Raw genomic sequence first — 23,751 nt, forward strand, 5'->3', positions numbered from 1 at the left:
AACTGGAAGATTCAAATACCTTGGTGAAATTTTAGAGCCCAGCAGAGCAAGCACCAAGTGGAAAATGTACCTAAGGCTGGAGAAGGATGCACTGGTCATCAGTCATGCTTCCAACTGCTTCTTCTCCTCTGTTAGAGACGTGTGTGTCTGTGTGTAGGCATGTAAGTGTGCGTAAGAGAGAGTGTGCCATGGGGACAATGTGGGAATCCCCATTAAATATGTAAGGAAGTAAACAAGACTTCGGACAGTGAGCCAGGTCTACACGATTAAGACATCCATTACCGAGTGTCAACTCACAGATCAGAACACTACCAGTTAAAACAAAGGGAAAAAACGACCTCCATTCAAAGTGAGAATATACAAATAGGCTAGAGGGAACACAGTCCAAGAAAAGCTGTAAAAACTCAGTGAATTCACCAGCTATATGTATCCCCCGGTTTTATTTTTCAGACTAAAGAAGTTTAATTAATTAGGATGTGCACAAAATTAAGTTGCCAGAGAGATAAATTAATAATTTACAGAGGGTTGTTCGGCAATAATCTAATAATAGCTGTCAAGATCAGTGAACACAGCAGGCGCAAACCCTTCCTTAAGCATTAACACTTCGGATCGGGAAGAAAGCGATAAGAACCACAATAAAAATATATATATAATATACAGTGTAAACGCAGAAAATCTGCCATCTTTTAAATTCAAAATACTTTAGAGATGTCTCTATCATATCACATTAAGCATCAACTCTAGCTTTGAGTTTCAGTGCTGAATCAATTTCTATTTCTGAAAAATAGCTGCAAAGTGTACTTTTAAACGTGAACAAGGGTGACGTCTGTAAGAATAAAAACAAATCTTACTTGCTCGTTCTTGCGAGGTTTTCAAAAGCTTGTCCCTCTGCCTTCCCGTTGACAGCCAGTTCCATGCTTCCTTTGACGAAGCCGAGCAGCCGAGGTGCGTTTAAAGGGGACAAGTCTGCTACAACTTGGCAAATTCCATCTTTTGTTTTTCTTCACTTTGCGGAACCGGTTCGGGTTCTCTCTAATGTGGGCTCATCGGCTCGCTCCCTTGCTCCTGGCTTTCTCTGGGTTCACATTTACCGGAATTGTTTCTGATAGCCAAAGTAGAAAGAAAAGAGGCAGAGAGAAGAGGGGAAAGAAAAGAGAGGAGGAAGGGAAAGGGCCTTCCCTTGGAGAAGAGTCCCTAAATGCCGGCGGAATATTTCATTCTCTTCTGTTTCTGCCTCTGGTTGCAGAACCAGACGCGCACCACATTTTTCTTGAGATCCAGCTTCTCCGCGATGGCCGCGATCTTCTCGGAGGAGGGCCTGGGCTGGATGGCGAAGTAGGCTTCCAGGGAGCGCTTTTCCGGCGCGGCGATGGACGTGCGCTTGCGCTTCTTCTCTGCACCGTTGAAGAGCTCCGGCTTGGTGAGCTTCTCACGGTGGGATTTCTCAGCCTCCTCCAGCCACGCCTGCAGGATGGGCTTAAGCGCTATCATATTGTTGTGCGACAGCGTGAGAGACTCGAACCTGCAAATGGTGCTCTGGCTGAGCGAGCCCACGCCCGGGATCTTGAGATTGGCCAGCGCCGAACCCACATCTGCCTGGGTCACTCCCAGCTTGATGCGTCGCTGCTTGAAGCGCTCGGCGAACGCCTCCAGGTCCCGCGGGTCTGCATCCACGTCGCTCATGCAGCCCATGTGCGAGGGCAGCCCGTGCGCGTGGGCCATGCTCAGGGCTGCTTGGTGCATGGGGTTCATGGTGGCCATGTGCGGTGCGTGAGCCGGAGTGGACACCACCGTTCCATCGGGACCCGCCATGGCTCCCAGGGCCAGCCCGGGGCTCAGGTGCTCCAGCAGCTCGCCCTCCAGCGCCTGGTGCGGCTGATGGTGGTGGTGATGGTGGTGGTGGTGGTGGTGGTGGGTGCCTGCCAGCGCGGAGGGGTGCGAGATGGGCACAGATGAAGAGGAGGCGGCCGACGTGCACGGGATGGTGTTCATGGTGTGGTAAGTGGCGTCCGGCTTGAAGGGACTGTGGTGGGGCGGATGGTGGTGGTGGCTCTTACTCTGAGAGACGATGTCCACGGCGGCCAAAGCCTCGGCACGGGCCAGCAGACTCTCATCCAGCCCTCCGAATATATTGCTCTGCAATTGTAAGTAGAAGGCACACATTACGCTCAGCTGGGAATTGTGCGCCCTCACTCCGGAAGCGCCGGCCCAGAGCTCGCCACCGCCACTGCGCCTACAACATTCCCAGAACGTTAAAATAATAATAACGACAATGATCCTGAAACTCGGCAGTGAGGAGAGAAGGGAGCCTCCGCGAGAAGCCAAGGTGCAAGGGGAGAAAAGTGAACCGCAGACAACACAACACAACACAACACGCGCACAGGCAGCGTCCCAGGTCATAAAAATTAATATGAAAGGCAAGACCCGCTGAATACTTAAGAGAGGGGGGATTGGTTGGAGGTGTGGGGTGATTTGCTGTGCAGACATGAAAAAAACATCAAGCAGATAAAGGAGGCTGTCAAAATGTGCCTTTAAGCGGTGATTATGCAGACATACGCACCGGTGGGGTTGGAAGACAAGCTCTCCGCATCGCCTCGGAGCCCCCGCCGCCGCCGCCGCCACTGCCGCTGCTGCTGGAACTACTGCTCCGGCCTCCTCCTCCTCCGCCACCGCCGCCGCCGCCGCCAGCGTTGCTGGAGCTGCTGGGGGAACTCGCCGAGGGCGCCGCGGACGCGGAGGAGCCCGGGGAGGCGCTGTGCAGCGCCGAGTACTTGGGCTCCACGTGCAGGCTGCCCGCGTGCGGCATGCTGAACGCTTGCTTGCTGTTCAGGGACATCATCATCATCCTCCCTTGCGCGGCGCGCTCGTCGCTGGCGCACTCTGGTTCCAGATACCCGGATCCTCCGGAGAAGTGCCCGGCGGGAACAACAGAGGAGACAGCACTACAAAGTTGTGCTCAGCCGCCACCGCCTCCCGGCTGTGCTCGCCGAGTCCCGGAACAAGCTCCCCTCCAGCGTCGCCTGCTAGTTCTGTAGGAGCTGTTGCCCTGCTCCGGGTGACGCTGGCTTCAGACCTCAGCGCCCCAAAGTGCCCCAGCTCTTCGAAGCTGTGGAGTTATAGTCCCCTCTTCCCGCGCCTGCCCTCCCCGCCCGCCCTCCCCCCTCCTTTTCTCCCCCGCCCTCCCCTACCAGGAATCACCGGCTCTGGGTGGGATTCTTCTTGCCCCGGCTGCCCCTCGGCTCCCCCCAGGCTCGGATCCTTTCAGTTCTCCCTGCAACAACCCTTCCGGCTCTGCTACGGACCCGCGGCCTTCTCTGCCCCAGCACGAGCTCTACTGTTGCCACCCCTGCGCCTACAACTCCTACTTCCAGTCGCACCCCAGTTCAACCCCACCCAACTGGGCAGGTCGGTGCTTCAGTCACCCGGCAGTGACAGTCACCTAAGTGCCAGCCTCCGCCCCTCCCGCTGCTTCTGCCAGATTTCCACCTCCCTAGGAAAAGAAACTCCCCTCAAAAGTTGCGTTCCAAGCCAGCCTTGAACGCAACTGTCCCTGGACTGTTCGGTGCACCTTACCTGGCGACCTGCTCTCCTGCCCCCTGCTTACCACTAAGTTTCAGGGACCCTCCCCTCCCGGCAGCTCCAGAGCCCCTGATTCCCCAGCTGCGGACTACTGCTGCGGATCTGCGGCTAACTCGGGTCCTCGGCTGTGCTCTGCGCTCCAGTCTTGGTGCGTGCTGAGGTCAGACCCTGGCTTCGCGCCCTGCCGCCTGGCGGGTGCCTAATGCGGAAAGACGTGGATCTGCCGGGCTGCGGGGCTTTCTCTCCCTCGATTTCCCTCAGCTCTCAGCGGATTGGACAGCCGCACAGCCCGTTAGGGTCGTCTGTGCGCATGCGACTCCCCCTTTATGGGCATATCCCCCTCCAACACATGTACACATTCCTCTCCCCCCACCCCTTTCTCTCTTTCCACCTCCTCCCTATGTCCAGTACAGGGTGAATTGGGACTTGGGAGGCTCCCCTGGCAAACCCTGACTCTGGATTTATTATTCTTCATTAGCTACAATCAAAGGGAAAGGAGCAACTGACAGGAAGAGAAGGGCCAGAAATACAGAGCGCATGTCTGCCGAATACCACCACCACCAACACACACACACACACACACACACACACACACACACACACACACACCCTCCAGGGCTGGCATAAGCCCCACTTATCTTCATTTTCACAGTCGCTGCGTGCAGAGACTATTTTTAGCTTACACTTTGCTAGCACTTTGTGCTAGAGAATACCACTTTTCCTAGAAGTGGACACACACTCTGAGTTCCAGTTGCAAAAGCAAATTGTGTGGCCCCCTCCCCAGTCCCAGCCCCCAAACACAGCCTATTTACTCTCCTTCATGTTTCCATCATTCCTCTACTTCCTGTAATGTTTGGGGCTACTCTCGCCTCCCCAGAGCACGGAAGACACTGGATGCAGATACGGGTGAGAACCTGCCCGTGGCGGATCCAGGACAGGGGTTGCCCGAAGCAGATGCAGAAGCTAAGAGCTTGGTAAGTCGAGCAGGTGCGAGAGCAGGCCTAAGAGGCACTAGTGCGCGCTTGACAAAAACAAAGTGGAGGGCTGGGACGGAAAGGGAAGCCCTCTGGGAGTCAGCACCCGGAAGCCCTGCGGCGGTAGCGGCGAGTAGGGAACCGCCAGTCTTTCCTTGATCAACCTCATCCAGGCCGGAGCTGGCAGGTTCAAGTTGGGAACGCTGTGGATCGAGTTCCGCAAAAGAAAGCCTCGGCATTGACCGCGCGACCGGCTCTGTCCGTGGTGCTTAAATCTCTGCAGCTTTTCTTCTCCAGTCCGGAGCCAGCCTTTCTCTTTCCCTCTTTCCCTGCGTAAAGGAAAATAATAAACAGTTGTCAAAGGGGATTTCTGCGAGCAGTGTTCTCGACTAAGGGCCTGGAGAAGCCTGGCCACGGGACTCGGAGAGGGGGGTGCTGACATGAAGGAACGGGGCTGTACAAGACTGTCCAAGTAAGTGCTTAGGTGTTTAATTTCTACCTCAACAGTCAAGGTAATTTTCAAGGAAATAAAAAAAAAATAACATTGTACAGTTCTCACTGTCTCAAGCTTCGCAAAATGAAATAAATCAAAGGTAAAAGCTTGAGTATCATTTAATTATAGTGCGAATAGCGCTTTGAAAGAAGTAGAACAGCATCTCTAAACAAATTATGACCCAGCCAGGAAGGAATTATTAGATTGAAATTTCATTTAGGCTCAGGAGACACGGAGCTTCACTGTGTAATCTGCTATGCCTCATCTGATTTGTATGCTTAATTCAGCTTGACGAATTTATTAGTTTTCATAATAGTGAAAAAATGAGCAGCACTGTGGTCTGAGGCTTTGTGTGTACTATAAATTGTATGTCATCGTGGAAAAGCTCTAGTCTATAGAAATCTTTTATTAATGTCATATAGGAGAGAGAATTTTTGTGCATGCCTTAAGAGAGGTCCATGCCAAACTTAGATGCCAATATGTCTCACTGGTCCATTAACATATCGTCATACTAATTAGACCACTTCATCAATGATATAATTTCAAACTTCAAATTATGTTCTAATTAACAAGGGTTGTCCAATTTGCTTAATCTTCAAAAGGCTTTGGATGATCTAATTAGTATAAACTGTTGAGCATTTCTAAAGCCTAATAAAAAACCAATAAAATGTGTGGGGTTTTTTTCTATCAGTATTAAGTGGGTAAGGGCCACTTGGCCAAAGAAATTTTTAGCAGAGTTGGAAATAACAGAAAGACAAATGTTTTCATCCACCTAGTTCCCCTACATTGTTATAGGAGTGAATTGCAGAAAAAAAGTTTGTGGTATTTCAACTCCTAAATAGTGTGTTTATATGCATAAATAAAGGCACAAAGATACCAAGGAGAAAAAAATACACATGGGGAAAGAATTCTTCTCTTTCATTAAGTATGTAATTAGATGTAAAAAGTAACCCTGAGGAGTTGCCCAAACACTTGGCAACAGTCTGATGAACTTGAACTGCAAAAATCAAATATTTGGGGTGTTTTAAACCTCTCCTTGTCCCTCCTCTTTCATTGAGCTTAATCACTTGTAATAGTTGTATTAATGTATGTTGTCACCTGGGAGTATTGAGAAATGCATATCGTTAATATGAATTAATCTTGATTTTAATACCAACTGACAACTGATTTCTAAAATGCTAAGCATTTGTCACCACTTTATATGGTAAATAAAGTAGTATAATAAATTCATGAAGTAGAGAGGGTACTGTTGAACTGACTGGACAAACTTTGTTTCATGGAATTTATTGATTAAACTATTTCTTTGAGTAAGAAAACTCCCATAAAACTGTTTCTCTGATGATTGAATTTCATACACCATTAAATTTGCCTTAAGTAACTTTTTTCATCTCTGAATTATTTTTCAGTGATAGCTCTAATTCCAGACAGGAAAAGATAACCACTCTTATCTAATTACCACGTGGAGGTTAATATGTGATTGGGGGGAAAAATGTGTCCTTCCTCCTGGACCCATCTCCTCCCTCCTAGCAAACACGTGCATTTTTAAAAGTCAAGTCAGAGTTTGGCTTTTTTTCCTACTCAAAGTGAAAAATGAACAACAGAGGTTGTATTGCATTGGAGAGAAAATGCAATTCTTCCTTCATCAACAGGACTTGCAATCTTACAATCTCTTCCTTCAGGAGTGGCCAGAATACCAAGGTCCTCATGGTGATATCAATAAAACCCACTTCAGTCTTGCCTACAGGCATTGTTGCAAAGGACTTCAGTGACTGCAGAATGTAGAAAAATATTCCAGATCCACCCCGCCCCCCACATGGGACATTTGAACTGCTGAAAAGTTGACAATAAATCGGGGGGGGGGGCGTGGAAGGGAGCAAATGAACCCAGATTAGAAATTTAGGATGACCTTTGTCTGCAAACAATGCTACCAAAAACTCAAAGCCTCTGCCAACCTATACATCTACTCAAGATAAATGGAAAAAAATCTTAAGCAGAGGGTTGAGAAGTTTATCAATTGTGTGATTAGAACAACGGTTTCCCTCTTCTCACCCAGCCTCTTTGTTTGGCAATAGCTTCTGTCCCATCGGCTGGCTGGCAGGTACAGACAGATGTGAACTGCCTCCCTCCAGGCGAAGAAGAGTCCACCAAGGATTCCTGGCAGCAGCAGCAAGGTCCCTGAAGTACAAACCCCCCACCCAGAAATCGACTGATGCCTGAAGCCATCCCAGGGAGGCAAACCACTGTCTCGTCGTTTCTGGTCCTAACTTGCTATTAAAATTTTAAGGAGTGCATTCACATTTTACTGGACTTAATGTGTTTTATTAAAATTTAATCTATTAAGGGCAGCATGATTTCTTTGTATTTCAAACAGAATTGAACTGCACTACAAGAATCAAAAGACAGATCTGCCCTATTCCGCACACCAACACACTAAAGGAGCGTGGGCAAGGGAAAGAAGAGGATGGACGCCGAAGCCCCAAAGTGATCAGCAAACATGTTCCAGATGCTGCACGGAGGATGAGCCCTGAACTCTCTCACTGAACACTGACTTGAGATGTGGGAGGGTGATGAAACTCCGGAGCCTTGGCTGTACCTGGGGATGGGGGGACGAGTTGAAACTTCTGGGGACTTCCAAGGATCTGTTAAAAGATCGGGGAAGGACTCCTGGTAGTAGACGTTGAAAGAGGGGTAGGTGATTTCACTGAGACATCTTCCCTTGGTCACCCTCACCCCACGCCGGTGTTTTTGTTTAACATTTCCCTTTAGAGGTTAGAAGCCTTCAGATCTCTCCACATACACCACTTCCCAGAAGGTTCTAAAGAGATCACAGCCTCCTCCATCCCCCCACCTCCTGAACCCACTGGGCAAAAAAAAAAAAAAAAAAAAAAGTCAAAATCACGTGGATACCAAAGAGAGTGTAATTCGCGCTCAGGTAGGCAGGAGACTTGGTCCTGAGCTGAGAGACTTAGGAAAAGAAAAAAAAAACAATACGCCCCCTTCTCTTTGTGGCGTGATGAGAGCAAAGAACAGCTCTCTCTGGTAATGGGGAAAAGGGTAGCTGGCAGCTCCAGGTCTCATAAGGGTCCCAGCTGTCGCCTATGGTGCGTTTGCAGTGGCCAAGAGTGGCAGGAGCTTAAGAGAAAAGAGAGCCGACCGGCCCCTCTAACAAGACCCAAGAAGCAAAGAACCTCAAAACTAAAATTTGCCAGCAGAGAGGACCCAAATCCCTCAACTCTCCAGAGATCTACAAATCTGCTCTCTCTCTCTCTCTCTCTCTCTCTCTCTCTCTCTCTCTCTCTCTCTCTCTCTCTCTGTGTGTGTGTGTGTGTGTGTATGTCTCTCTCCCTCCTCTCCCTCCCTCCCCTCCCTCCCTCCTCTCTCTCTCTCCTCTCTCTCTCTTCTCTCTCTCTTCTCTCTGTTTCTCTCCCTCCCCCCCCCCACTCACTGCTCCTTTTCTCTTCATCCTGGAAAGCTTAGGACCAGACTTCCTGACCTGCAGGCTCACCTACTGTGTTTACCCACCAGGTAAACTCCTATTTTTCCTCTCAGGGAATTTCCACGGTCCAGTCCATGCATTTACCTCTGCTCAAAGTTAAGTCTGGTCACGAAATAAACGGAAACTATTGGAACAATCAATGAAGACTTTTGCAGTCGTTGGCGCCTTGTGCTTCTTGGCACAAAAATAAATGCAAGAATCGAAACTTAATTACTTGAAAGAAATCCAGAAATTCCCGTGAATAATGTGTCCAGTCATTTTAGTAGCTTTTGTGTTCCATTCACTGTATGTTAACTTTTGGAGACATACCTGCTTCCTTACAGGTAAGTTCCTTGAGGGTATATTGCCCTCTATCTCAGAGAGACCATTTATTCTTCTGTGTCCTCTTGCCTCCTGCCAGTCCTGGTCACAAGTCACTACATTTCTTCACAGACTACAATCTTCAGGCTGAGTGTTGCACAAAATTTAAAATCTCATCCATTCTCTCTTCTTTGTCTTTTTGTTCACTGGGACTATGATACCTGAATTTGTGTGGGATGTTCAATGCTAGTTCTGATACCAGGTCCCATGGTAAATAACAGGCCGGGGCTGCTTCTCCAAGGGAATGAAGTGCCATCAAAAGCCATTCTGCCGGTGATGAAAAATTGATTAAGTGGTGGATTTTTTTTCTTCTCTCAGGGGACAGGTTTCCCTCATACACTTTTGAGTGTCATTATCTTCCTAATGACCAAATACTAAGTATTTATTCTGATTAAATTACTCAGCCAGGCATTTAGTCAGATCACCAAACTTGGACACCAGTTTCTTCCTGGAATGTGTATTCTTTTCAAACCCCCATTTTTTTCTCCTCCTTTAGCTTCTAGTTAAGTGAAAACCTTTGCACATATAAAATGGTAAAAGACCTTTCACCCAGGGCTCCAAATAAAATAGATGCTCCCACATTACACCTTTGAGATGCTGGCTAAGAGTCGATAGCTTCTGCACACGCCATGACTCTGACACTGGACACCACTGGGGATTTAACAATTTGATGATGACTAATAGTATGGCCAGTGGATGTGTATCAGCAGACAGTACCTGAATCTATTAGCACAGTAAGGGTAGCTCCGTGGAGGCAGGCTCTTTCATAGACACCTCATAGAAGGCTGAAGTAATGTTATGAAAGAATGAAAAATACATTGGGGAGCAGCTTGGAAACTGAAGTACATTTTGATTTAACTTACATTAACAGAAATGTAATGTAGAAGTGAAAGGATCTAACAAAACCATTAATAATTAAAAAATAATTACAGATGATCTATCCTTACTATTCATAACCACTCAGCGCTTTAGACAAAGAAAACGGAACACTCTTAATGGGATGGGATGTGAGCAGACTGCTAAGGAGAAGCCAGCTGAAGACTGTCCATCTGTCAAAGTTCTCCTTATTTCCCCACCTGCATCTTCTTACACTCTCAGCTAGACCCTCATCTTGCATCACTACATACACTGAGTGCCCGAATTTGTACAACAGACATCTTTTGAGCAGTAACAGCTGAGGTGCACAAGCATCAAATGCCTTGTCCCTTAGAGTCCTCACTGACACATTCCTACAGGTTTGCGGGCTTTCTTGAAGACTTTGGTTGGGCAGCCCCGCCCCCACCCCACAAGGATTTCACAGAAAACAATGGCCCTTTAAAAGTAGTCTTTTGCTCCCTGTGCCTGTCATGATCTTTTTCTCACAGACTCACCCAAGCCTCTTTCTTGTGCCTTACTATTTATTTTCACGCATGAATGCATTTTTTCTGTTCCCAGTATCAGGCTTGTTTTATTCCCAATATGTATTTTTCAGTACCCCCAGTCTTCAGAGTGCTGCTCTTCACAGATAATCAGGTTGTAAACCTTTAATCATGCACTAGACCTTTTGTAAAGGTGTTGGGAAGGAGACACAGTGGCTCTGTTGTGATTTTTTTTACTGCATATTCTCCTTTATTTTGCTAGAGAGACACATGGGACTGCCCCCAGAGCTCTGTTGATGTTCCAGGCACTGGGAGGAAATCAAAGCCACCTGACATAAAGCAAACTTCACTGCCTCTTTCCAGAGATAAAGGGAAAACTTACAAAAGGAGAGATTTGCAGACATCCAACAGGAATTGAATAAAGTCATGACTGCGACATCTGCTGGGAAGCCACCAGGAAGTGGAGAACTACAGCCCAAATCTTAGGCATCTGAAGAATGTGAGGCTTCCTTCCTTCCTGCCCCATCCCCAGATGGCTTAGAAACAAAGCAGCGCGCCTTTTGTAGGAAACAGAAAAGCCTAAGAAGAAATGCTAATAGGATGGCTGCAAAGATTATAAATACTTCTCAGCTATATAAATATGAACTGAGTAAATAAAACATTAAATTCCTTATAGGCTCTCTCTGTGTGTGTCTCTCTCTCTGTCTCTCTCTCTCTCTGTCTCTTCTTCCAGGTGCAGGACTTTAAATCAGCAAGCTCACCTTAAAACATTTGTCTTTTCCTTTTTAATGTTTTTTTTTTTACGTTTTTACTTATTATTTATTGTGTGTGTGCAGGGAGGCACATCCTTGCCCTTGTACATGTGGGGAGGTTGGAAGACACCTTTAAGTGGTTGATTCTCTCCTATCATGTGAGTCTCAGGGACTTAGTTACAAGCATCTCTATGGGCTGATTCATCTTGCCAGGCCATCCTTTTCTTCTGGTATGTTATGTATCGCCCATGATTCACCTGTAAATTTCATCTAAGAATATGAAACAAAATTATCATATTTGTACCCCCAAAGTGTTGCTGTCCCTCTCTTCTGTCCTCTCTCTCCACCATGGGTGTGCATGTGCAGACCCAAGGTGGAGTTCAACTGCATGAGTGCCAGACGAAGCTGCAGCTTTGCCCTTTTGATTGATTTGCAGGATAGGAATCCAAGTGTGGATTTGTTCTAGCACCCTGACAAGCATGTTGTACATGAAAGGGTGAAGGATGCTCTTCCTCAAAGTGTAATGGGCTAGGCCCACTGCACTCCTTCTTTCACTACCAAAGTCTATGCTTTGACATATTTCTATCCTGCTGCACTGCTGATTCCTTAGCTACCATCTATATACCTGATCTAGACGAAGTCACTGCTAGAGCGTCTCTTTGAGATGCCTTAATTGCTTTGATCCTCTATGTTCCATGCCAAATGACCCATTTCCTCCACTTTTGTCAAGAGAATGATGATTTTGCTAGGCAAGGTAAGGAGATTATGGTACTTTCATTCAAAACTGTGATCCATATGTAATAAAGACAGCAGCTTTACAATTGCCATCCACACTACACTGCTGGTGTGACTTTTAGTGGGTATGTTTCTTTTTCTTTTCTTGGTTTTTGTTTGTATTTTGAGATAAAGTTTCTCTGTGTAGCCCTGGCTAGCCTGAAAGACACTCTGTAGACCAGGCTGGCCTCAAACTCTAGAGATCCACCTGCCTCTGCCTCTGCCTCCTGAGTGCTGGGATTAAAGGTATGTGCCACCACTGAGTGGCATCTGTTGTGTTTCTAAGGTTTACAGCTGTGACAGGCATGTGGGCTCACTCACTGCCAGTGGCTGAGAGTCTAACAGGAGTATCATCTCTCTGGAGCCAATAGTTGTACGCTTCTGAGTGAAGGGACCAGCTTCCATTTTGGCAGCAATAACAGCCGAACACGTGCTCTATGACCTTGTCTTAGTCACTAGAAAGTCAGATGCCTACCTCATGACAAGGAACCAATCAGAAGTTAGCTGGTGGCACTATGCTTTACTACGACCCTGGGTGTGCTTTACGGACAAGTGCATAGCAATGACGCACAAAGCATAGCAACCACCCTGGGAGGGCCTATGGGCCATAACAACCAGTTGGCCAATCAACACAGGACAAGCCCTCCAAGCCTGGAGGCACACCAATCGTGAGCCTGTACGTACCCCTAGACACTCCCCTTACGCTGTCCTATAAGATCTCTTGGGAGGCCCTAGGAGCTGTCTTTTGCTAGCCATCTGCCATGGCGGGTGGGTGAAAGACCCAAGCTAACATGGGGTTAGCTCGTTAAATTACAATAAAGCCTCGTGCAGTTTGCAGCAAGCTCTCGAATCTGCCTGGTGATTGAGGTGACCGTGGTCGTGGCCTGGGACCCCGGATACCTGAGTTTTCCGGGTGTCTAACATTTGGGGGCTCGTCCGGGATTTGCAACCACCCCTCACCTGAGTGGATTCGATCTTGGAGGTAAGATGATTCGAGCTCGCAACTTATATGTTCAAAGTTATATGCTTGCTTGTTTTTGTTGGTTTGGTGCCACTTGAATTTGCTGTTTTGTTGATCTGACCCTGCGCAGGACTAGTGATTTGTAATTTGGACTTCAGGGGGAAATAGACGTATTTCGAGATCCTGAAGTCCCACCCTGGACGAAAGTCCGAGGGTTATTTGAATTGAACCATAGGGAAAGCAGACGTGCCCAGAAATAGACGTATTTCTGGAACCTTTGGTTCTGCCCTGGACGAAAGTCCAAGGGTTGTTTGTAATTTTGGTTGGGGCACCATTTCTTTGCCTCGAGGTTTGTCCTGTCTAATGTCTGTCCTGTCTAATGTCTGTTAAGCCTGGAGGATTGGAATGGGCTAGGTGACTGAACAGTTGAGCAACAGGTTTGTTATCTGTTATCTGATCTGTTGCAGCCCATGCCCTACGCCTGCTTGTGTGTCATTTTACTATTTCTGTTAATTTTGTGGATGTGGAGGTCCTATGTTGGGATTTCTGGCGACATCTGTGAGTAGGCCTACAAGAATTCTTTAGGGCGGAGGTTCAGGCAGCAGCTTTCCGAAATCTATAGGGGAAACTTGGTTTCGAACCAAGTTGATCTCCATGGGGCTAGCCATCTGAAATTCCGAATAGGACCCTAGTCTGTGTTAAACATCTCTTTCTGTCCCTACTGCCCACGCATATGGCATGCATGGGTCAGGGTTCTTTTCTTGATGCTCTGAGCACGTGGCACTCGGCGGGAGCCACCTCAACTGTGATCGGCAGATGCGCCCGGAGGACAGACTGCTGCTCTGAGGACACCCAGGAGGTACAAACCGAGGCCAAGGACTTGGATCCTCCTCGGTGGCGATTGTAGCCTCTGGGTTCTGCCGCCCATCTTCCCGGTGCCATTGCCTTATAAGTGGCGCCGGCAGATTGGGTTGGTGTCTGTTCTTTCCTGTCTATTCTGTGTTATCATCATTGGTTTTCAATTCAGGATCCACCACGCCACCCCCTTTCTATCCCCACCTGTGGGTCTATGAGGCATGCCAAGGGGGGCTGTTTCTGCCCCAGCTGCCGTCCTGCCATGGGTCCTGGCTTGTCGAGGGAGTTTCCCTGCTCTGAGGGAACATGGCTGCAAGGCCACCATCTGCCTTACCTGGCTTGTTTCTAGCCAGCTTTTCTAACTTAAGTTATCCTATTTCTCTTCACCTTTGTTTTGGCTTTGGGCCTTTTACTTTTCATTATTCTATATATCTTTCTTTCCTTCTTACTCCTTAGCTGGCTGTGTGGCTAGGTGGCTGTGTGGCTGGGTCCTGGCGTCGTCCTCTCCTCCCCTTTCTCTGTTCTCCTCCTTTTCTATATTTCTCTTCCTATTTGTTCTCTCTGCCATCAAGCACCACATATTTCTCTCCTGTCTTGCAATTGGCCTTTTACCTCTTTATTAGACCAACTGATATTTTAGACAAGCAGAGTAACTCAGCTTTACAGAGTTAAATAAATGCAACATAAAAGAATGCAACACATCTTTGCATCATTGAACTAATATTCCACAGCATAAATGAATGTAGCACATCCTAAACGACTATTCCACGACCTTTTTCCTTTCCAGTTTTTCTTTTCTCACCCTAAGTATATTCAAGATACACTGGTCAAAAACGTAAGTAAATCAAAGACTTTCACTTCATTTCTTTACTCTAATGACCCTCTTCTTTCACCACTTAATTTTGGCAATAGCAGTTGCATTTGCTCTTCTGTTGTTTTTATCTTTTTCATTTTATCATTTTTATATGTATATGTGTTTTGCCTACATAGATGCCTGTGAACCGCTTATGTGCCTGATGCCCACAGAGGCCAGAAGAGGGTCTTAGATCCCCTAGAATTGGGGGTATGAATGTTTGTGAGCCTCTTTGTGGTTTCTGGGGACCAAAGCAAGGACCTCTGCAAGAGCAGCCAGTGCACTCATCCGCTGAGCATCTCCCCAGCTCTCTTTTTGTGTTCTTTTTTTAAAACTGATCCTTTGTTAATTTCACATCATGAACCCCAAATTCCATCCATCTCCCAGTCCCTTCACATGCACCCCTCACCCTTATAAATGGCCCCCCAAAGGAAAACTAACAAAGAAATAATAAAAACATGATAAACATAAAAATGAAATAAGTAGTAATAATAAATAATAATAAAATAAAAAATACAAATAAGAAGCCAGGTGGTGGTGGCACATGTCTTTAATCCCAGCACTCGGGAGGCAGAGGCAGAGGCAGAGGCAGAGGCAGAGGCAGAGGCAGAGGCAGAGGCAGAGGCAGAGGCAGAGGCAGAGGCAGAGGCAGAGGCAGAGTGATCTCTGTGAGTTCGAGACCAGCCTGGTCTACAAGAGCTAGTTCCAGGACAGCCTCCAAAGCCACAGAAAAACCCTGTCTCAAAAAAAAAAAAAATACAAATAAGAATATCAATTTCAATTAAAAACAAACAAAAAATCAGACCAAACCAACCAACCAACCAAACAAACAACAAAACCACTTCACCTCTCTGTCTTTCCCGTCTGTCCATCACCTCTTGGGAGATGCTATGTTTCATGCAGTAGACCCTTTTGTCCAAATAGCTTTCCTTGTGAATGTTCATTGTGTAATGTGTTGTTGGTCAGGTTCGAGGCCTCTGCCTTCTGGCACATCACCAACACTGGAGCCCCACAGAAACTCCCCAGATATCATCCCACTATTGCCCTGAGTCTTGCAGACCATACAGCCATAGTTCTGCAGGACCAGTCCTTTCACGCACTCCAGCAGGTGGTAGATGGGGTAGAAGTCGGGGTGTGCCAGCTTGATGCCCTGGATGTGTACTTGGGTGGCTGCTGAGTTGGTCAGCCCCAGCCTCTGCAACCACTCCCCTCAGATGAAGGGTGGGTCCAATTCAACCACACCCATGGTGAGGGGTGGAGTCATCTTTCCCAAGTGCAAAAGGCCAACTCTCCTGTTAGAGGAGGGGCCATTGGGGTCCATTATTACAGGGCCAGTCAGAGACTGCGTAAGCCCTCTGGTGACAGTGGGGAGGCTCTCCTGGGCCAGTCAGGGGCAGGCCAACTCAGAGGGGCCCTTGTACTTCAACGGTTCAATACATTGTATGGCTGCCTGTGGTAACAGGGCAATGGACATCAACACAGACCCCAGCTGTAGCAGGACCACAGGCCCAGACATGGCCAGCAGCAGCAGCCTGGACCCGAATGTCACCATGGTCCAGGGTGGCAGCACAGGCCTCTCAGATCAACATGGACCCAGCAGCAGCCTGGTCGCAGGTCTCCAACATGGTCGCAGGTGGAGGTAGAGACCGGAACATGCAGTCACATGGTCCCTGATGGTAACAGGAGCCACATACCCTGGCTACAGGCATGCCACAGACCCAGACATGGCCTTCAGCCAGGCCTAGTGTCACATCTGGCTTGGCAGGTCTGCCACTTCTTAACTCTGATTATATTTTGTCTCTGCAAAAGACAGGTATCGATGTTGCATTTTCTTCTTCAGACTTATCAAATGGGTTAGATATGGATGCTAGCTGCAGAGCGTTTAGCATATTTTCTTGTATGCACTAAGCACATAATGAGAGTTATCAGACAATACCCACATCTATGGAAGTTAAGAGTCTCTCATTCAGCCAGGCATTGGTGTCGCACACCTTTAATCCCAGCACTCAAGGGAGAGAGAGGCAGGTAGATCTCTGTGAGTTCGAAGCCTGCCTGGTCTACGGAGCGAGTTCCAGGACGGCCTCCAAAGCTACACAGAGAAACCCTGTCTGGGAAAGAAAAAAAAAAGTCTCTCATTCTTGACACAGAATGACATGCATCTCCACACAGAATCCTTAAAGGAAGACAGACTAGCTTCTGCAGGCCAGGACAGGCCAGGGACAGGCCAGGGACAGGCCAGGGGCAGGCCAGATTTACAGGCTGTCCTTTAAGCCAGGCTGTGTCTCTTCTCAGTGTACTCCTCCCACTCTCTCTTGTCCATCAAACAAGGCCAGCTCCCCAGTGACCTGGCTCCTCCAAGCTGCTATAGATAAAGTAAGAACTTAGACATCATTTATTAATTGACTCTAAAGATATATTCATAGAACAAGGGGTTAATTGTTACTGGTTAAATGCTTTACCTTGCTTAAGGAGACCTGAATTTGTGGTTTCCCTACAAGTTTCACATCATTTCTAATTTATTCCATAAAAAAAAATCTGAAAGAAAAACACACTAAACACCTAAAACTGAGCATGCTCCCTATAGTTTCTCCTGGGAGAAAGGCTGTCTCTTTCTCTCTCTTCCTCTGCTACCTTCTCCCTTCCTTACACACAGTTACTGTACAATGAGAGACCTATCTGTCTGTCTGTCTATCCATCTATACACTCTGTTTTCTTTTTCCTTGATGCTTTCATTAATATTGTAAAGCCTGGAGATCCTTGAAGATGTGACAACAGAATCAGTGTTTAACATCTCTTTGAGAACTGAACAGGCTGTCACTCGGCCCTGGGTAGGGACAGTGTCTGATGACTGACAGTTGCTCTGATAAAGGGTATGAACATTGAATCTTAAAATCATTCTAAAGCTTGTTCTCTTATGAATCATCTTTAATGCTTGACCCAAATTAATAAGTAGGAGAGAAAAGCCTTTGTATCAAAGAAAAGCATAAATGGGGGCTGGAGAGATGGCTTAGCAGTTGAGAGCACTGACTGCTCTTCCAGAGGTCCTGAGTTCAATTCCCAGCACCCACATGACAGCTCATGTCTGTCTGTGGCTACAGTTCCAGGGATCTGACACCCTCACACAAACATTCTCAGGTAAAACACCAATGCACATAAAATAAAAATAAATTATTTTGAAAAATAAAAGCATAGCTGGGCAGTGGTGGCTCACGGCTTTAATCCCAGCACTTGGGAGGCATAGGCAGGCAGATCTCTGTGAGTTCCAGGCCAGCCTAGTCTACAGAGTGAGTGCTACAGAGGATAGGCTCTAAAGCTACACTGAGAAACCCTGTCTCAGAAACAAACAGAAAGAAAGAAACAAAGAAAGAAAGAAAGAAAGAAAGAAAGAAAGAAAGAAAGAAAGAAAGAAGAAAAGAAATGGCAATATGTCGTCTTAGGTCAGTGTTGTTTATAATGGAAAAGTGGTAGAGGTGGCAGACAAAAGCAGTAACCCAGGATGATGCAGAATGGTCTCAAAAAGCTGAATGAAAACTAAATAAGCTCTGCAGCATAATACTACTGATACTCATATATACAAACGGTTGTGTGCATAATGTAAAGGTGTGTAACATATAAGCCTTCAGGAACATATCCAGCTCCTTAGAGTCTTAGTCCCGATACCATAACAAAATGACCTAGACAAGATAATTTATAAAGAACAGAAATTTTTTCCTCACAGTGCTAGGAGCTGGAAGTCCAAGACCAAGTGCTGACAGGTGAGGGCATGACATCTCTGGTTGAGGATAGTGCCTTGCTCTCTGGAGGTCAAGAATACTATGTCCTCACCTAGAAGAGGAGAAGTAAACTCAACACTTCCAGCCTTAATGACATCCCTCTGCTGATCATGACGGCTCAGCTCTTATGACCCTAGTGCAGAGACAGTGGGAAAAAGCTAAGATTTTCAGTGATCATTTCAAATCATCTTTTTAAAAGTTTTTTTTTTATTATTTATTTTTTAGGAATGGGTGCTGTCTTCATGTACACCTGCATGCCAGAAGAGGGCATCAGATCACACTGTGGATGGTTGTGAGCCACCAAGTAGGTGCTGGGAATTGAACTAAGGACCTCTGGAAGAGCAGCCAGTACTCTCAACTACTGAGTTATCTCTCTGAGAGTCAATCATCTGAACCATTCAAAGGACTCATCTCTTTTTCTTTTTTTCTACTTTTTTGCCTTTTGCAGCATTGACATTAAAGTCAAACCCTCATGCATGTTCGGTGAGCACTCTTCCAAGTGAGCTAACACATCGACCAAATGCTTAGCTCATAATGCTGTTATATGAGATAGAGAGTTTCAACACACGGATTTGGGAGGAGATTCCATCCTGCAAACCATAACAGACATGTACTCAAAAGGAAACTGGGTAATAAAGTTACCAAATCTACTGTAGGCCTTAGGAGGTCATTTCTCCCTGTGCGTATTTTTGGGGAACTCTTAAGAAAGCAGGTTTGCTTGCTTGCTTGCTTGCTTCTTTAGAGAGGTGGGTTTGGCAACTCACACATATGATCCTAACACTCAGAGACAGAGGCAGAGGCAGAAGAATCACAAGTTTGAGGCCAGTCTGGGCTAAATAATGCCAAGAAGTCTTGGTTCTGTTCTCAAAAACAAAAAAAATGCTAAAAAAGAAAAACAAGTAGAAAGCATAAACTAAAAAAGACAAAAGATGTTCGTAATAGTAAAAAATTGAGACTGTCTACATATGTAAAACACAGACAGACATAACCTATTGTATAATGCAATCATGCTAATAAGGCTATTCAGCCCCCATAGGCACTTTGAAAGAAAATCTAACACCATGGGGGTTGCTCTATGGGGAATTAAATGTAGCAGCAGAAACAGTGTAGATTGTGCTGTTGTTCAAAGCATAGAAACAGTAAAGAGAAATTTGAATTTTATAAACCATCAACAATAAGCTTTCAGTCTCCTTAGCCTTAAATACATGTTTAAATTTAGATATAAATACAACTTTCCTAAGTTGCATGATTTTCAAGATTCATGAGATCTCTCATTTAAAGTGCTGTAATAAGTAACCCATCATCTGTACACATTCATTATCACTAGCTGTGGTAATATTTATAGATTGGAATGATATTTCACTGGTATCATCTGGATTTTTTTTTAAAGATTTTATTTATTTATTATGTATACAACATTCTGCTTCCATGTATATCTGCACACCAGAAGAGGGCACCAGATCTCATAACGGATGGTTGTGAGCCACCATGTGGTTGCTGGGAATTGAACTCAGGACCTCTGGAAGAACAGTCAGTGCTCTTAACCTCTGAGCCATCTCTCCAGCCTGCCATCTGGATTTTATAGAGCATCTCTGGAATACAGAGAAGCTTGCTGGCTCATAAAAGGAGTCAGTCTTTCTGGACAGTGGTGGCACACGCCTTTAATCCCAGCACTCGGGAGGCAGAGGCAGGTGGATCTCCATGAGATCTAGGTCAGCCTGGTCTACAGAGCGAGTTCCAGGCCAGGCTCCAAGGCAATACAGAGAAACACTGTCTTGAAAAAAAAAAAAAAAAGGAGCAATTCTTGACTATCACATGCTTAGCTAGGTGAAAGATCCTCGGATGCTCAGACCCCCAGGATCTCAGTCTAGGACCCAATCACCGGGTAGAGGCAGAAACTTGATGCAAACAGCAAGAGGTTTTATTGTAGTTGTTTAATGAGCTAACCCCATTAGCTCGGGCCTTCCATCCATCCACCATGGCGGGTGGCTAGGAAAGACGCAGCAAAGCCACTGCATAGAGATCTTATAGGTCAGCTTAAGGGGAGTGTCTAGGAGTAGGCACAGGCTCAGGATTGGTGTGCCTCCAGGCTTTCCCTGTGTTGATTGATCACCTGGTTGTTACCACCCATAGGCTCTCCCAGGGTGGTTGCTATGCTCTGCACGTCATTGCTGTGTACTTGTCCGTAAAGCACACCCAGAGCCGTAAAGCATAGCACCACCAGCTAACTTCTGAATGGTTCCTTGCCATGAGGCAGGCATCTGACCTCATGGTGACCAAGGCAATGTCAGGGAAGCACGTGTTAGACTGTCATGGCTGCCAAAATGGGGAGCTGGTCCCTTCATTCCCCCATTTTCATTTTTGGATATTCCAATCATGGAATTGCTGTCTATCCAGCGTCCCCATCAGGGAGTAAGAGATATTGGCATCCCCCATGTAAGGGAGTTCTTTCTGACTTAGCATTCCAACCAGGGAAAATGGGCGACATATTCTTTCCCATGCTGCTTCCTTCTGACTTTGGGACAAAGTTAGGGACCCAAGAAGGCTGAAATGCTAGTCAAAAGCAAAAAAGGGAATTTAGGCAATGGGGAATCCATCAGGAGCTTCTGGTTGACAGACTCTGTTGCAGAGACAGGGAGTGTCCACATCAGCTGGACTGGTTCACATCCACAGCAAGTCCAGGGCTTGAAGTCTACTTAGGAACAGCCTGTAGTCAGCAACTGATACTCAGATGTGTCTGCCAGAAGCAGAAACCTGTTTGAGACATGTTTAAACTGGGAACAGACATTAAAACTTATTTATTGAAACCCACAGTGCAGAAAAAGCAGATATCTGGATATCTGTTTAAACAGCAGGAACATATTTATAATTTTGAGTCCTAGCAAAAAATACAGATTTGGGCTAGAAGCATGTACATTTGTCCTCTGTCCAGAGAGCCAGGTATGGATTGGACAGAGGTGCCTTTGGCCTGATGAAAAGTCCTTTAAGTTTATACTTAGATAACAACCAAAATGAACCTAAAAACCTTGAGCCTGTGACTGAACAGTAGGTAGTCACTACTTTATCAGCTAACATGCTGACGATAGTCTTGTGGATCTGACTGCCTGATGCTGTCAAGCTGACAACCATTAATACTTTCAGAGATCTGAGAAAGGTAAATTTTATATAGTTTCTGAATCTATTAAAAAGTGACAGAAGCCAGTTAGAAGCCAGTCCGTATACAGTTAGCCATACCCAAGTCTCTCCATTAGCGTTGGAGGCAGAAGTAACAAAGAACAGCAATCTTCGCCAGGCCTATAAGGTGAGAGTTTTTTTCTCTCTGTGGAAGATGGACATGGAAAACTGACCTTGTTTTGTCTAAGCAAAAGGGGTGCAATCAATTTTCCAGTGTCCAGCAGCTTTGTTCACAGTCTGGGCCAGGCCCTGGCAGACAGCAGGTATTGCATCTGAGCATTTCGCTCACTGGTCAGCGTCGTCATCATCCAGGTGCAGGAACTGGGGTGCGTCATAATCTTCTTTGGAGACTTTAGGTCACTGTCAGGATCTGGCAGTCTGTCTGATATTATAAACTTTTAAGATAACATTTTAAATACCATATTCTGCAGGTCTCTGAAGCATTAGGTCTGTCGGTCTGTTTTAGTTACTTGCCTTGAAGGGACCAGCTGCCCATTTCGGCAGCCATAACATCCAAATACATACTTGTCTGACCTTGCCTTGGTTACTAGGAGGTCAGATGCCTGCCTCGTGGCAAGGAACCAAACAGAAGTTAGCTGGTGGTGCTATGCTTTACAGCTCTGGGTGTGCTTTACAGACAAGTGCACAGCAATGATCTACAGAGCATAGCAACCACCCTGGGAGGGCCTATGGGCCATAACAACCAGTTTATCTTAGATGGGCAGTGGTCCTGAACACCTTCAACCCCAGCACTCTGGGGACAGAGGCAGGTGGATCTCTGAGTTTGAGACCAGCGTGGTCTAGTCTATATAGCAAGCTCCAGAACAGCCAAAGCTACACAGAGAAACCAAGTCTCCACCCCCCCCACATCCCCACCCCCCCACCCCTGCAAAAAAAAAGTGTATCAAAGATCTACTATATAGTAGGCGCTGAACTAGACCAGCTTGCTGATATGGTACTAATAGTAAGCATATGTTTGTAGATTGCTGTGTGTGGGGTCAGAGAAAGCTCCTAAGGGTCATTGCTGAACACCCAGCAACCCCCAGGAAGGCCATGTGATCATCCTCCTTGCCCAATATTTGCAAAACCCCAGAATTTTAGGGTCTTAATTGAAAGTCATGATCAGGGAAATTTTGGATAAACTTTATGAAATTGAATGGGACAGACACTTGAATACAATGACATAAGATCACTGTATAAGACAGGTTATGGCCGGACGTTGGTGGCGCTTGCCTTTAATCCCAGCACTCGGGAGGCAGAGGCAAGCAGATCTCTGTGAGTTTGAGGCCAGCATGGTCTCCAGAGTGTGTGCCAGGATAGGCTCCAAAGCTACACAGAGAAACCCTGTCTCGGGGGGAAAAAAAAAAAAAAAAAAAAGACAGGTTATCATTTGTCCTGGGTTGACCTCAAACTATAAATTAGATTTCTAGCTGAGAATGACCTTGAAGTTTTGCTCCTCCAGTCTCCACTTTTCAATGTTAGGATTACCAATGTGTAACAACAAACTTAATCCCTGAAGAATTGAGCTTTGTGTGTGCTGGGCAAGTCCTCCACCCACTGAGTCTACCAGAGGTTACTTCCTATTTGGTGCTTTCAGAGTGGGATAGCTTGTGGAAGAATAAATGCAAAAGCTTGTAATTCTACAAAATACTGTGTTGCGTAGGCCTTTGTTTCCACCACAGTAACTAAAGCAAAAAGCAATCAGAAAAAAATGAAAGTGTTGAAGACAATGGAGAGCTGTGAAAGCTATGAGCATCAGAAAAAACAAGGTTTCTAAGCTGGAGAGATGGCTCAGCGGGTAAGAGTACTGCTTGGTCTTCCAGAAGTCCTGAGTTCAATTCCCAGCAACTACATGGTGGCACATAACCATCTGTAATGAGATCTGGTGCCCTCTTCTGGCATAAAGTTTCACATACAGATAGAGCACTCATATACATACAATTAAATAATTAAATCCTTAAAAAGGAAAAAGCAAGGTTTCTCAATGGAGAGGTGTGAAGGCTATGAGCAGCAGAAAAAACAAAGTTTCTGATGAAGAGCTAAGATCAAAGGCTCTCTTTTTCTTCCCCTTAGATATTTGGGCCCACTCAAGTCACTTAGATATTTGGTAATTCAAGACATAAGCTGAAAGCCACCATGACAGAGGCAGAGGGGCTGAACTGGGGAAGAGAAGCTAGAAGAACTGTTGTGGCTGTCAAGTAGAACACAGGGACACCAGAGCTTGTGTGTTGTTGTGTGTAGTTTGTGTGTTGTTTTCCACACAGCAGTGTGTTTCTGGGTACTGGGATGGTCAAGGAGGGAGGACTGGTGAATGAGATGAGCAGGGTAAAATATTCTGTTGTCTTACAG

The 23,751-nt window shown here is 46.2% G+C and overlaps 1 protein-coding gene across 1 annotated transcript; it reads right to left on the reverse strand.

Moving 5' to 3' along the window:
* Positions 1 to 1,194: 1,194 nt before the first annotated feature.
* On the reverse strand, positions 1,195 to 2,845 carry LOC100772680 (POU domain, class 4, transcription factor 2). Its single transcript, XM_027404921.2, has 2 exons — positions 2,561 to 2,845; positions 1,195 to 2,136 (listed from the first exon to the last, which is right to left on the reverse strand). The coding sequence occupies exons 1-2, from the start codon at positions 2,843 to 2,845 to the stop codon at positions 1,195 to 1,197; spliced, it is 1,227 nt and encodes a 408-aa protein (XP_027260722.1).
* Between the last annotated feature and the right edge of the window lie 20,906 nt (positions 2,846 to 23,751).

The sequence above is a fragment of the Cricetulus griseus genome, chromosome 3, assembly GCF_003668045.3.
Source record: "Cricetulus griseus strain 17A/GY chromosome 3, alternate assembly CriGri-PICRH-1.0, whole genome shotgun sequence".
Classification (NCBI taxonomy): Eukaryota; Metazoa; Chordata; class Mammalia; order Rodentia; family Cricetidae; genus Cricetulus; species Cricetulus griseus.

What these genes read in the sequence shown, in the direction of transcription:
- LOC100772680 (XM_027404921.2), bottom strand. Translation starts at nt 2,845, where the DNA reads ATGATGATGATGTCCCTGAACAGCAAGCAAGCGTTCAGCATGCCGCAC. An exon ending in CTTGTCTTCCAACCCCACCG is followed by an intron (nt 2,137 to 2,560) that starts GTGCGTATGTCT and finishes TTACAATTGCAG; the next exon opens with AGCAATATATTCGGAGGGCT.